The sequence below is a fragment of the Numenius arquata genome, chromosome 5, assembly GCF_964106895.1.
Source record: "Numenius arquata chromosome 5, bNumArq3.hap1.1, whole genome shotgun sequence".
NCBI lineage: Eukaryota > Metazoa > Chordata > Aves > Charadriiformes > Scolopacidae > Numenius > Numenius arquata.
In genome coordinates, this window is record NC_133580.1 from 71,284,242 (window position 1) to 71,299,439 (window position 15,198).

General features: G+C 40.8%; 1 protein-coding gene across 1 annotated transcript in view; it reads right to left on the reverse strand.

Annotated features, from left to right (window-relative positions):
* Positions 1-15,198, reverse strand: part of ANTXR2 (ANTXR cell adhesion molecule 2) — a 107,123-nt gene that overhangs the window by 63,323 nt on the left and 28,602 nt on the right. Inside the window, exons 8-10 of the mRNA XM_074147234.1 lie at positions 14,458-14,518; positions 13,226-13,321; positions 8,739-8,808 (exon numbers count right to left, since the gene is read on the reverse strand). Of these exons, the coding sequence (XP_074003335.1) occupies positions 8,739-8,808; positions 13,226-13,321; positions 14,458-14,518 (227 nt within the window). The remainder of the gene's footprint in view (positions 1-8,738; positions 8,809-13,225; positions 13,322-14,457; positions 14,519-15,198) is intronic.

Consider the following 15,198-nt stretch of genomic DNA (forward strand, 5'->3'; position numbering starts at 1 on the left):
TTCTCAATACTCCTTAAGGCAGACAAACAAAGATTCTACTCAAATTAATGAACTTGATAAAGTTATGGGCTTGTCTGAATAAACAGGTTGTCTTGTATATTTATCTACACGCTCTGGAAATCATGTGATTTTGTATATTTGAGCATTTGCACACAGGTTATGTGGGAGATATACCTGATATTACTTATGAAGAGCATCATATACATATATGTTTAGACTTACTTTGTAATAACACATTCAGAGTTTCTTAGCTTATCTACTTTGTATTTTCTTTCCATCTGGTAAAATGAATGCAGAAAGACAAAGGCTAATTTTAATGTACCATTGTTACTGAGTTACTAGATAAGACAGCACTGAGAGGTCGCGATGTAGGATGAGCACAGCAGTGATTTCCAGTTCTGGAAAACACGCATTGTAGGCAGTGTGACTGTTGGATGGGAACTGTGTGTGAGGTACTACAGTGGCCGTGGTGGGCTGTTATGCCAACACTGAACTAATAAGATGTGAAAACTGGTGCTGGGTTAGGTCTAAACATTAGCTTATTGCCTGCTTTTTTTTTAATGCTTGCAGTGTTAGAAGGAAGTACAACTGTGTAATCTTAACAATAAGTTAATGACACTTTGTGTGTGGGAATGTAAATCTGCTTATCATTCACGCCCAGCCCCCACTCGCACACATTTCCAAAGGCATTCATATGCCTCCTTCGAGAGAACTAATGATACTCTATCAGCTCTCTATTTAGATATTTATTTCATATTTGCTTGAAGAATCGGGCCAATGTTTTTGAAAGCACATTTAACTATACCATATGCCTACTTAAATCATCCCTATCAAACAAGTTGTAGGATGATGCTCTGGTTCATTCTGTTCTGTTTTCCCTTCCTTCACAATGTGTTTATATATATTTATCCAATTTGTTCTGTTCCTCTTGCCAAATTGCAGGTTTGAGATCTCAACTATGCAGGGGCAGCTGTGCTATTGTTGATGCCTTACAAAACAAAGGTCACAGACTGAGCCCATATCACTAGAACTAATGACAGCTGCATGTTAACCATTATGGTATGGGCACAGAATGATCAGGGTTCACAGACCCTCAGAAGTAGGAATAAATCTTACCTTGCCCTTTGGTAAACAAGAACTCACATCTCACTTTTAAGAAGTAATTTTTGTGCAAATTAGCCTTTTGCAAAATATCCTGCTGTTTACTTAATTTATTGACATAATTCCTTCCTCCATCTGGAGGAAAACAAAAATAACTTTAAACAGCCCCACCACAAAAAGCCAAAATCTGCAAAACAAAATGACAGCTGAGTTGGAAGGAATGATCTCTTCCGCATGTAACTAACCTTAGCTTTTCTCACTTCTGCGATGGATAAGAATTACCAGCTGTTCCAGCCTAAGAAGCTATTGACCACATAAAAAAAGTAGGCTACCACAAGATGACGTTTCCTTCAAAAGAAGGTTGTTTCCAAACCTAGCCCAGCAACACCAAGTAATGAAACAGCAGGGCAGGACTGTTTCCAACGCCCTTTGTTTGGGAAGAGAGATCAATCTGTAAGGCTTGTGAATTCAAAACTATTTGCCCCTTGGGTGGCCTGACATATTATTACTACTTCTCCTGCTGCCTTTCAGACCAGAAGCCAAGAGTCCGAAGTTATTTAAAAGTGTTTCCTAGAGCTACACGTAGCTTCTGAAAATACTAGAGAAGAGGGAGTGTAATAGCTGGAGCAGACTAACGAGATGAGGCACATGTCCGCAGACACAGCTCTGAGACCATGCAGCTGGCTTTGAGGCTGGCTGTCTATGGCTGCTTCACCAGTGTGCTGTTAATTATTTAAAAGAGAGCACTGGGGAAACTACCGTCACATCTGTCACCCACATGCAGGCAGAACCTTCATTCATTGTGGGGACCAGATGTGTTTATTCGAAATATGTACTAACTAGCTACTTAATGGGTTAGAATTATTAGCCAGAAGTTAATTAGGCAAACATATTAAACATCAGTCACCTTACAAAGCATTACTTCTTTAACACTGCTTTTACCTCTTTAAAGCCACTATCGAGCACAGGAAAAGGAGGGAGAAAGTAAAGATCCTATAAAGGAGATGCAGTAAAAAATAGATGTATGATATCTGATCAGTGTGTACGAATGATAACTGCAGTGCTCCAGGTAATTGTCTTAACTATGTGCCTCTTAATACTGCAGGCACATGGGAGGGAGCAGGAAGGCTTGTTTAAGGACCTACAGGTGTTGGGGAAGAAAAGGGAATTAACAGTGGAAAAAGTTTTTTCTTGGTATAGTCGAGTGAAACTTGAAAAAGGATTGCTTCACTGCTTCTGCATGTATTGTACATCTCCCCGAAGATGCAAGCACTTGCATGGCATTCTGGCTGCATAATGAACTCAGAAATATTGCTGGCTGGTCTTGTTCCCCAGGAGATGCAATTCTATAGTGATTTTTAAGTTCCTGGCTCCCAGGTTCATGCCACAAGAAGCAGTTGATGGAGTAAAGGCATAATATGGTCTGGCTTTAGCCTAGTATGGGCAGGAGGGGGAAGAGTTAGGATCCTTTGTTAGAAGCCTGCTGTGACAACTATTTTGTAGCACACCTTTCAGCTGCTCTGGAATGAGAGCAGCTGTCCACAAAGCAAACAAGGTAATTTGCAGGATGGAGCCAGAAATTCATTCATTTTCACTGTGTTTGATTTCATGTGTCCATGCTCTTCCTCTTAAATCTGGTGCTGGTATTAATAAAAACGACACTTCAAAACCAGAAAGCAAGACCCAAAGTACCACTGTTCTACTGTCAAGGAAACATCTTTCACTCAAAGCACCTAGAATTAAATAGGAAGCATGTCCTTCCTTTTTATATTGAGAGATTGTTTCCTAGGGAGGCAGAAACCGAAGGCAAGAGTGCCAGTGACAGCTTGGGCATGAATTCCCAGGCTTTTAGCTAGTTTTAGTTTTAGTCTGCATAGCTGCTGTAAAGAATGTTCAGGGCCCCTAAAGTAGTGAGCAGGAACTTCTTGGTGCATCCTGTAAACCACAATGAATATGTTTCAAATAGACTCCCACAGTACTGTTTTACTTTAAACTGTTTTTACATTAAGTTGTCAGAAACCCAGAGGAAGAAATGCACTGGATTCACAAGTCTGCTTCTGCAATTGCACAGAGCTACAAGCTCCTCCAGAAGACAGAATCTTGGCTCCCCTTAAGCCCCAATCGAAAGATGCTCTTAAAGCCATGTTTCATTTGAAGCTGGTGGTTAATTCCCATTGTTCTCAGCCCTGCACGTGATCCACAGCAAAAAGCAGAGCTGCTAATTCTGCCCTAAGTTTGTACTTCAGAGATTAAAATCATATTACTGAAACTTTGGCTAGGGAGAGAGAAAATTCTTGCCTGCATTCAGGCTATCACAGGATATGAAAAACGGTGTAAAAATAAGAAAAGAAATTGAGCTTGTTTTAGCACTAGCTCAAACAAAAATAGACAGAGGGCAGGTAATGTAAACTCTCAAACATGAACAGCCAGACAGTGTTACTAAACGTTACAGGACTGACTTCCTGCTGCGGAAAAAACAATTGATTTTCCAAAAGTGAGACAGAACACACACACACACAAAAAAAAAGGCTTTTGTGCATGAACACATGGATGCAATAGGTGGTTAAGCTAGCTCCTGAAACAGGTTACTTAAAGGCTGAAGGTGTGACATAAACTAAGGAGATGGTTACTTCTTTCTTCCCTCACCTTTTCATTCCAAAGGGCTAAGGGACAATATCAGAATTGTAAGACAGAACCAAAAGGAAATCAGCAATAAACCAGAAACAGAAAAATATTAAAGTGTTAAGGCCCAAGCAGTGACAGTGCAGAAACAACACAATGCTGTTGGTGTTTCTGAATTCCCTGGGAGCTGCCATCCCATTCACAACTGAGTGCAAAACAAGCAAAGCAGCTGTTGTCAACAGGAAGAACAAAGACTTGAGTGACACAGGCTCCTCCTGTGAGAAATCTGGTTAATAGCCAAATAAAAGCATGTCTCAAGGTAGCATTTGCAGCTGTAAAGCATAAAGCAATGTGCCTACTCCTAAAGACCATCTCCCACTGTATTTTCTTTCTAGGACAAAAGTTCTTACTTTTTTTTTTTACAGTTGTAAGAGTGTGAGCTATTTAGTCTCCAATTACATTCACACTCTTATAAGACTTACTCAATAAGGTTAGTTTTTCACTTGGTAACTCCTCGTTGGAATGTCTGGATAGGAAATACATTTAAAGTTACCACTAAATTTGAGAACTTGTGGTGTTGCCAAGACCTCTTACCACTAGCAATCCATAAAAAAGCTCTGATGTCTACCAGACTAGCTTGTGCATTGTGTGCTTTGTTTTAAGTGAGCTGCATGCTGGAGACTAAACTTAAGTCAGCTACTTTTAAACTGGAGGCAACTAAGAATTTGGGAATACAAGTGTAGTAATTTTCCTTCCTACCACACAAAAAATAATTCCTATTTAATCCTTGCTTTTTAAGTGCCACCAGCTGCTCATGTTGGACAGGATGTAGGAAGGGATATATGTGAGCTGAAGCCAACATGATTTGAATAGAGGGCAAGTAAGGTTATTAAAAAACAGTAGTGCAGACTGCACCACCTCTGCATCCCACCTGATCACAAATTCAAGGTAACTGCAAGCAAGGTTTCACTTGCACTCAGGTTTATGTTTGGATTTGTCCTTTTTGCCTTAATTATTGCTTAAGCTTACAAGCCAAAGGAGAAAGATACTGCCCACTTCTGTCCCAGGGAACCTCCCAGATAGGTAGAGTCAAGTGCCATTCACCACAAGGGTGCCAAAGCCTCTCAACTGAGAGATGGAAACCATGGGATCCTTCAAGCAGTGATCCCACTTAACCTGTTTGTCCCTTTTTTGGTGTTTTGAACCACATAACCAACTTTTTTGTATATGTGCTCAGATACGCTTAGTCAATGTATTTAAAGTTGTGAGATTATCTGTCTTGTTGGACCAAGGGGTAAATGCTCATCTCATTTTATGAGCTAATCTTAGAGCAAGCACTGTATGAATTCAAGCGCAGGATGTATAGAGGTGGAAGCTGGCCAGAAATGCTGCAGCTGCATTAAAAAATAAACTTTTGTAGCTCTCTGAACTATTTTAAGAACAATGACTTTTTTTCTCAGCCTGTTGGTTCACTTTGAATAATTCACTGCCTCGCCTAGGTATAACCTTTCTTGCTTTGCTTAGATAAGTATCTTCACAAGATCAAATTGGATGTTTTCAGTAGGCACTAGCAAATCCAGAATCTCTTACTGTAATAATCCAATGAGAAACTAGAGTTCAAACAAACTGAGGTAGTTCAGTAGTAGACAAGTAAATATTAATTACAAATATTTCAGTAAAATATTGTGGTGTTGTGCTAGTTTAAACTTTAGTTGAGAGCTTGTAAATGTTTGGGATGTAAGAGAAATGTATATTATTCTGATAGTCTTTCCGTTGAAGGCAGAGGGAGGAGATTTTACCACTGGCTTAGAAGAACAGAAACCAACTGTTTGTGGAGTCAAACCTACAGTTGTATTTTCTGAATGTGTACTCGAACTTGCAGCAAAATGAAAAGAACAAAAGTGAAGGTAGCACAAGAATGTAGACTTATAGAAATATACCGCTTTTTCCTGTACTGGTCTTGCAGAGACAAGGGCTCTGTTTTCTTTCCGAAGTACAATGACTACAGAAACATCTAAAGTAATGGAGAGGTCAAAGAAATCTCTGAATCAGTTTGATTCCATGGAGCTGTGGCAGGGCAGCGAATTCAAGCCTGAGCTAAAAAGGGGAACTAATTTTCTCAAATATTCTCAAGACCCTAAAAATCTATGGCTTTTAAATGGTCCGCATAGTAGAATCTGAGTCCTGTTTACTAAACCAGCGTAGGTGTAATGTCACACTTGCCCTTACACTATATACTTGGTATCTCAAGCAAAGCAATTCAACTTGGGTTTGTCTCCCGATCTTCTTCCTGCAGAGTGTACACAGTACTCTTCCTTTCTGGATTATTTCAGTATTCTTATTATTTTTTACAATGCATAAGTTGCTCATGTAGAAATCCCAAGTAATTCTCATTTGTTAGCTAATCAGGGCTTTTATAAAATGAGCTGGTTTTGTAAGCAGACTATGTAATTTTGCACTCCAGAAGTGGCACGACAAGAAGGTATTTTAAATGGCACAAGCAGCCCAGTCATGTTGCCACATAACCTAAGGATACTGCATCCATCTGCTACATGGTACTGTGAAAAAATAGGCTTTGAAAAGAATGCTTGGTTAAAACTACAGCTGGCATTTTGGAGGCTCCTAGCTAAATGCAGCCAGCAGTTGGAAAGAAAGTAGAAATACACAATGGCATAAGTCCAGGAGACCAGGGGTTTACCAACCCAACATCTCGGGTACTTTGGCATTTTATCTATTCCACATGGGTTTCTATTGTTCTGCATGTGAAAACTGCAAATTCATCAGTCAACAAAAAGTGTCTCCAATTAGAAAAATACAGTGAAACCTGGTAAGTGAGTCTTTACCATTTACCCAGAAACTAAGCTGCAGGTTTCAGAGTCACAAAGCTAACTTTGCTTCTGTTGCTCTTAATTCCACTACAGTGAACTAGAAAAAGAGCAGACTGGTTGTTGCTACACTAGCAACTAATATTAGCTCCACTACATGAGGAATTACTGGGAGTTATCCAGCAATAGTCTGAGCTGTGCCAATGGAAAGTCAAGAGTTCAAGTATGTAAATATCTCTCATAGCTGTCAGTCTTCTGCACAGCAAACTGTTTATCTCTGGGCCAAGGCTGTAACTACTTCAAATAGCAGGTTATGGAAGTATATTTCACACAGTAACCTTTGAAAAATTTTTTTCCTGTGAATCTGTACAACTTCATACATATTGTTCATGCATTCTTTCTTAAAAACACTGCTGAGAAGAAATGTGCTCTAATTAGGTGCTTGATCTATACTGCCATTACTATGTGGCGAGTTGCCTGTTTCAATAATGCTTCACAGGCAAAATGAGAGTAAGAAAAAAATGCAGCATGTTCAAATAACTTCCATCATGCTTTAATCTATATAAATATTCCCTGTGTTTCATATTTATTTGGCAGGATAGGCTGTTTACATACTCTTAGACTACCAGTGTGTGGCAAAGCATTTACAGTTTCAGGTCTTGGGGTGCTTAATACTGGGGGCCTAATTTGCTGCCATTTTTCTGTTCTAAGGTATCTTCACTGAAATAGTTGGCATGGAGAGGAGGGGTTCTTAACCTGACTAATTTACATGGTTCTGATGGCAAAGTTAGTTCTCTTACAGCTGCGCATGGTACTGACCTGTTTTAGCTGAGCACAGTCTGGTCCAGTGGTGTTGATGTATAATCGGTACATCACCACGTACAGCCTAGCTCAACCTGAATGTAAAGGCACATGGGTCTAACAAACTCCAGCTGCACATAGGACAAGATCAGTGTTTCACATAGCTATGTAAAAGGCAACTGGAGTGTCAGGGAAATGTAACAGCATGAAAAGCTCAGCCCCTTGCTCTGCTCCCTGCTTGTTTTCCCTGTGTTGCCGCTCCCCAGAGGGGAGCTCTGGCTGCTGCGCGGAGGCTGCGATGCAGCTCCTCCGCAGTGATTCACCCTGCTCTTCCACTGGGGTTAATCACTGAAGTTTTTTTTTTTTCCTTCTATTGCTTTCCAACTGTTCTCCTCCCAGTTGCTATTTAATACACAAAACAGATGTGTGTTTGGGGTTTTGCTATCGGTCTTACAGCACAACTGAGGCAGCTGATTGTTGCTTAACTCGGAGAAGTAACTACTGAAAATCATATATGCAATATGCTCGATTCTTAAACTGTGAAGAATTGCCACAGAAAAATGACAATGCAGAGCTGTAAGGAACTGCTGTGCTTCCCACTGGATTAATATTAGCCTCATCCCAAATAACTCTGAGAAGGAGTACTTGCAAAACAGGGAGAAAGCCAATGGCCTGAAAGCCTTTGCCCTCCTCAGGGCTGAGATCTGACATACAGTTTTCTGACTTCTGATTATCTTAGTTTCACAAATCTGAACAATGAAGTTGAAGTGATCTCAAAAGCCTAGGGCATGTCTGAATTTGAGAGAAGGAGGGAAGGATTAGTTCTCAAAGGGCCAGAAGTAATGTGCAGCCATGGCCAGTGACGCTTAGAATAAGGCTAGAACTGCAGTTTAGCCACAGTGCTGTTACGAGATTGCTGCTGTTGTTAAATTACTGCCTCGTTTTATCATTACATGTTGAGCAGTGGTACGCATCTTGACACATAATTTTAATAATAGCTTGTAAGTGTCAGTGATAATGTAATCTATTTAACAATGAGCCTAAAGATTATCCAGAAGAGAGCATATTATGCCCTGTTAAAACAGCTAATCTGCATAAAACTTATGACAAGCCAGACCTTTTCAGTGTTTAATAAACTGGCTGAATATTCATTTTTAAGGCAGTGTCCAAATTGGTTTGGTCACAGATGACTATTTAAAGCCCATTCCAAAGCTGGCAAACACACCAGGGACATAACACAAGAATGGGGGGGGGGAGAATGCAACAACAAACCACCTCCCGTAAAACCAACAAAAGACTGCCTCTAGCCAAAACCCCTCATGATGCACATCAGCACTAATGGGTCCAATTCCAGCAAAACATAGGATGACATTGGTTTCAAGTACTTACTGGCCGCTTCTGTATAGGATTGGTGCAGGGCAGAGCAAAAAATCAGATTCCACTGTTTTTGGTTTTTCATCTGCAAAAAACAAATCACATGAGCTTAATATACCGTGCTGCTTAAATGAGAAGCTGATGTGTGAACACGCTCTACAGTCCCTTCCCTCTCACGGTGTGCTGGCTACTATTTGGTTGTGTCTGGAACTTGCAAGCAAAGCAGGCCCAAGGTAGGGAATAAAGCTGCTGCTTTTCTAAAGCCTCACCTTGAACACAGAAATCAAGAGTTGGCTTTAAATGTGAGCGTGAGCCCGCATTATGTTGCTTACTTTTACTCAAGTCAGCTCATGTTCTTCCAGAGAAATAACTTGCTAGAATTGAGACTATTTTTGCAAGAAGTGAAAACATTATTAGGGATTTCCTAATTTTTGGAAGATGGTTTGTTTCTAATTAGCTCCAACCCTGTGCATTGCATTCAAGACTTATCTATCAGTTGTGATTGGAGTGTCTATTGCTCCAGTGTTTCTCATGCTTTTGAATCTCTTCACAAATCTCTCAAACATAAAGCATCTATTTGCAGAGCATATCTCCAGCACAGCATTCCTTTTCTGGAGTTATGAAAAGGAGAGGAGGGAGCTCTTTTCCCTGATGCCTTTGGTGAGCTGGGAGAAATTCTGCTCCTGTGTGCAGAACCATCCTCCCAGACTTCCCTGTGGTAGGACTTAATTTCTGTACTGGAACTGCTCCTGCAAGCATGGGCTATTTCCTAATTAGGGGTGAGAGCAGATAAACAATCTGCCAGATAAACTTGGAGATGACTCTGTCCTGCATTTCGGGAACAGGCAGGCATAGAAGTAGTTCAGGGGCAGCTGAAGGAGGAGCTGTTAGCATAAATGAGCTTTTCTTATTTGCTATAATCTGCACTGACTGCTTGGCCTAGATTCGGGGCTAGTTGTGAGGTGGGGAAGAGGGATTAGCACATTGCCATATGTTTTTGTCTTAATGGTATGTTTCATAGATTATTTTTCTATCCCACAGCTACATTTGGCAGGTTTCCGTTCTACCATTTGGTAATGGTTCTTTATAAATGCAAAAGGAGAAACTTGCCAAATGCATCTTTTAAAACCAAAGGAACTGACAAAATAAGGGTTTGCTCTGAGGCTGGTCCCAAAGCAGAGCCCAGGCTATCAGTAAGGGGAACTAACATTAAAGTACATTCTCACACAGGTACCCTCTGTTATACCCTCAAATGGTGAGGGTTCCGCTGAGAGACGGCCAGTTTTTCGTGGAGGAGAATGCAATGAGCCAGGAACAATTTTACTTTTCTTGGGACCATCTACTTCCTCCTGCTACTGCTCAAAGTGCCCTTCCTACCTTTTGCCCATCCTAGCTCCACTGTTCTTGTTTGTTTCCTCTGAGACAAAGCTCTTGGAGCCCAGCACTGAGCTGCAGAGAATGAGCTTGAGTATCAGGGGAAGGATCACATTAAATTTCCCAGTTTCCTTCCTATACTATTCCCTAAACATTTGCTGTTGTCCATTGCTGAAGACAAGACCCTGGGTGGGTTGTAGCAGGCCTCTGGCAAGATCCCATGCAGCAGATTGTGTTTTTATGCTGCAACGTATAATAAATACATCACTATGCCATTCCCCTCCCTTTGTGGGCTTTAGCACACCCTTTCCTGAAGCCAAGAAAAAAAAAAGGCAGCCCAGAGATCTAGTTGGAAATTCTCACATCAGATGCTAGCAAGTATTTGGGGGCTTCATCCTGTCCAAGTATAGTTATTTCACCATGGCAAAGCGGACATACACATGCCATACTGCTATAAAAGACTGCACAATCAAAGACACAGAAACCAGAGTCACAAAACATTTCAAAACGTTATTGAAAGGCAATGTTCTTCAGACATTCTTCAATGACACTCATCTAAGCTGTTAAAAGGCTTTCTAGGTAAGCTATTCCAGGCCTGAAAAATGTTTACAATGAGAACCATTCTCCTAATACCTAGATCTAGATCTGCTGCAGAATTTGAAGGCTGTTGCTTCTTGTTCTCTTCTCAGTGGATTTGGAGCACCCAGCTTATTCTTTTCAGCCCTGCAGCAGCCCATATTTAACAATTACTTTGGCCATTCTTCCTTTCCTGTAGATGTACCAAACTGACCTTTTCTGTCCCTCCTTACAGCTTGTGTTCTGGACTCCTGCCCATCCTTTCCAGCAGTGGACACTCTCCACAGTGGGTTCATCCCACACTTGCAGCACAGAGCACATAAAAATCCAGTTTCCTAGGGGCTATCGTTGGCAGCGCAGCACCGCAACCTACCAGCCACCAAGTACCATAAGCCTATTTGGCGTATGCTGCCAGCGTTGCTACTAAATCATGCTAAAACTTTTACTATGATGGTAGCGCCCACCAGCAGGACAGAGGAGGCTTATGGATGCTTATGGAAAATGGTTACATCCTTCTTTATCTCGTATTCTGTAGGCCCTTAATGCTACCAGTACCTTAATGCGCTCCATCAGAAGATCCCGAATGGTATGAATGTCACCATGAACATAACCATACTGATGCAAGTCTGAAAACACTCCTGTGAAGAAGGTATGTGCTATTGTTTTAATTGCTCAAATGGGCAGACTGGAGTGTAGAGAAGTGACTGCTCGTGGTAAACAAGTCAGAAGCAAAGCAGGAACAGAATTCAGGTCCTGTAACTGATGTCTCAACTGTTTCCCCTAGATAGTGTTAAATTAATTTTATTCACCTGGAACTAAACTAGTCTGTTTCCCACTTCTCCAAATAAGAAAGATATACCATGTTAGTAAATAGACAACTGCAGAAATAATTTTGTCGCATTCCAAATTCTAGCTCTGTGACACTAATTTATGCAACAAGTGTAAATAAGCAAGCTACAGTTCAATGAAAGAAACAAAGGTGACGATTTTAATTGAAACTGAAAGGAAATTTATACAAGCAGAATTTATTTACACAGGTTGCCTTTATCCAGAACTACTGTGCTCTTCTCTTATTCTTCCAATTTTTTGCAGATATGTAACAGGCAGGAGAGACTGGCAAGCCCATTCAAGTATATATGATATCCAGAGTAAGAAAGAAAATGTACTGGAAACACATGTTCAATTGGGTAAGAATTTAAGACAGGCTAATATAAAAATCAGACAGTAGGTAGGGAAAAAATTAGTTGTTTTTTTTCTACAGGTCCATTTTGGTCATTTTCCAGCCTGGCTTGCTTCTAAGGAATACTGTTTAGAGCAAGAAGTTGGATGTAGTTATACTAGCCCTCCTCTTCAGTTTCTGGATATAAAAAAAAAAAAATGGCAGAGGTTTCCATTAATGGCATTCTTTCCACCATCATGTACCTTGTGCCAGTTCAGGGAACAGAGCAGCACATGGAGACTAATCCAGATTCTGGCATGACTTTTCATCTGCCCTGCTGCAAGTTAATGCACTGAGCAAGAGAAGACCAAGTCCTGAATATTTTGCTGAAAATTCAATTCTCCATGAGCATACTTATCAGATAGCAAGACAATAATAGTCTGCACTACCTCTCAATTACTTTTAGAGCTTTAACTTATGCAGCATTCCACTCAGATTTCCCCTGTGTACCTCTAGTTTGACAAAGGAATAACTAAGGATTGTAACATCTGGCCAATGGTGAGTACTAATAAAAAAAAATGAAAACCAACACCCATCTGTACTCCCCTTGCCCCCCTCAAAAACCCAGGTAACACTACAGGGAAAATGACTATAAAAGATGCCACTGTCACTCTGTCTGAAGCAGAATTCCTTCCCACAGGTCAGGAAACTACAGTCCTGCTTGGGATCTGGTTGCAGCAAGATGTGCGACCAGAAGGAGTGTGCTGCTTGGGACACTAAGCTGATGAACCATGTCAAAATACAGGGATAAAATAGTACCAACTGTTCTGACCTGGCCTTATTCTATGCTGTTGTACAAGCTCCAGGAAGAGGACTCATTCCATGTCATGGACAGGCATCCAGGCCCTGCCAAGCCCCTGAAACTAACAGCATGATGGCTCCACATCTAGTACCCCAGACAGAATGGCAGAGATGACGCTTCCAGACAAGGTAAGTGCACCTTGGAAAATCATGATGAGAGCCTGTGTCTTGGCCCGGGCCTTCTTGCACTAAGGGGCACTTGGTCACTCTGTTCACTTTTTTTTTTTATTGGGTAACATCTGCTCAGGTGAACATCAGGAGCCAGATGTTCATTCACCATGTTCATTCACACAGCCAGCCAGGCTGCCAAACAGCAGTCACCGTTTACAGCTAGTGGCAATTGTTAGCAAATCCAAACCACTGAGCAAGATGTGAAATAACTTGCATTCTCTTACTAATCCTCCGTATTTTCCTGTTTTCCTCCTCTTTGATATTTTTCTCTTTTGATTTTAATTAAATGAGGTAACAAGAAGCAAAATAAATAATTTATTAGGAAATACAAAGGCAGATCATCTCAAACTTCAATACTTACGAAGTGTAGTTCCGTTCACTTGATAGGTACAAGTAACGCTGTCGGTTTTCCCACCAAGGGTTAAGCCGCTTCCTCGAAGAACAACTTGAAATTCCTCTGGAGAGGAAAGCAAAAACCCAAAATCACCAATCTTTAGTGCACTGCACTAAGTTAGGCAAGCAGAATTTCAATAGAGACCACAATAAATGAAGTGCAACACAGTAATGCTTCTAACTTACTCCGGTCTCCTTTTTCATTGACACATGTTACTGCATTCTTCAGCTAGGTCACTACAGGAAAGATAAAGATTTCTTCCCAAATCTCTATCACTGTGGCAGCTCTATTAAAATGGAAGTTGATTCTGACTATCAACAGGATCTGGGGCTCAGCTGCACAGTAAGAAGGAGTTTCTCAGTGCATACTCTGATAAATGGGAAATCTGGGTCTCATAAGAAGACTCCCAAACCTTGATCGGGCCCACTTAAAGTGCCAGATGAAGAAAACATTTCTCCTTAGTACTGTTTCCTCTGGAAGTTGCGTAAGGGCCACACTACTTGTGAATTTCGCAGAGGAGGAGTGAAAATGGCTTATTTACCGAGGCCACTACTTCATTGAGACAATCCATGTTTTTACAAAAATATCAAAAGAAGGTTTTGCAACTACCTTATTTTGATAGGTCTCAAACTGTGGATTGCAAAACCCAGAAAGAAGACAAGCCCTTTAGATTTTGTGCAACTCTTCTAATTAATAAACATCACAAAAATGCAGTCAAATGCTTTACTGCTTACACTTCACAGATTTGGGGCAGGGCACTAGAAATATTGTCATGAATTTATATGAACATTCATTATCATGATTCCCAGAACTTTGCTCCGTGTCCATAGGTAAAACAGTATGTGGGTGTCACAGAATAAGTAACACCGCTTTGAATACGGGGGGAAGTGCAGAGCATGACTGATGGGAGAGGGGCAGATAAATGCATCTCAAACTTTCATACGCACTACCTAAGTTATGAAGTAGGCCCTGGAAGACAGCTCCTCTGAAGAGAAAAATGAGTCAACAGAGAAGGATCTGATCTTTCTTAAACTCCTTAAGGACTTGACATGTTTTATTCTAGACATGTTTCTAGACATGTTCTAGACATAAGACATGTTTTATTCTAGAGACCTGTGTGGTTTTCCTTTGGGTCAAACAGGGAAATCAGAGTCCTATAACAACTGAATATTATTTTAGAATTTTATATAAAAACTTACCTCCCACACAGACACTGGATGGCTCCAAATATAAAATCTCAGTGCAGGATTGCTTCAAAACCTATTGCAAAGGAGGAAACTAGTTATAAATAGGTTTCAGTGCACTATTTCAGTGAGAAATATTATTTTAAAACAAACGCTTGTCCCTAGTAGATACACATGCACAGCTACAGGTTTGATTTGCACAAGCCTGGCTTTGTAGGACATTGCCTCAACCATGTAAAACTTCTGCATGCCTGTGCAGTCAAGTCTACTAGAAGTTCATAAGACTTGGATTAGTTTGTTAAATCCGGGTCAGTCTTTAAAACATAATGATGTTTGATTTTGGTCTAGAAATTTCTGTCCAGATCCCTAACCTAATTTTCCATGAACTCCAATCCTAACGTTTAAGCCAAAAATTAGTCACAAGGAGCCTGATCCAAAATCTAATCCAGTCGAAAGCAGTCTTCCAACAATCTGTGGGTCAAGCCAAGCACATTATTCCAAGTGCTGGCACCCTGCCCTATGTAAAGCAGAGCAAGAACGCACGGTGCTCTTGACTACACTGCCTTCTGTCCCATCAGGTTTTTTGACTGCTGTACCAGTCAGCCTTTCCAACCAGGCAGAGAATATTCTTCCAAGAGGCTGGGACAAAACAATACTCCTACAGGTGACTTTAGAAATACAAGGGATGGAACGTAAGGAGGAACTGGACACCTTTGACCAATTTGTACTTAGGTCTCAGACACTCCCCTTTGTTTC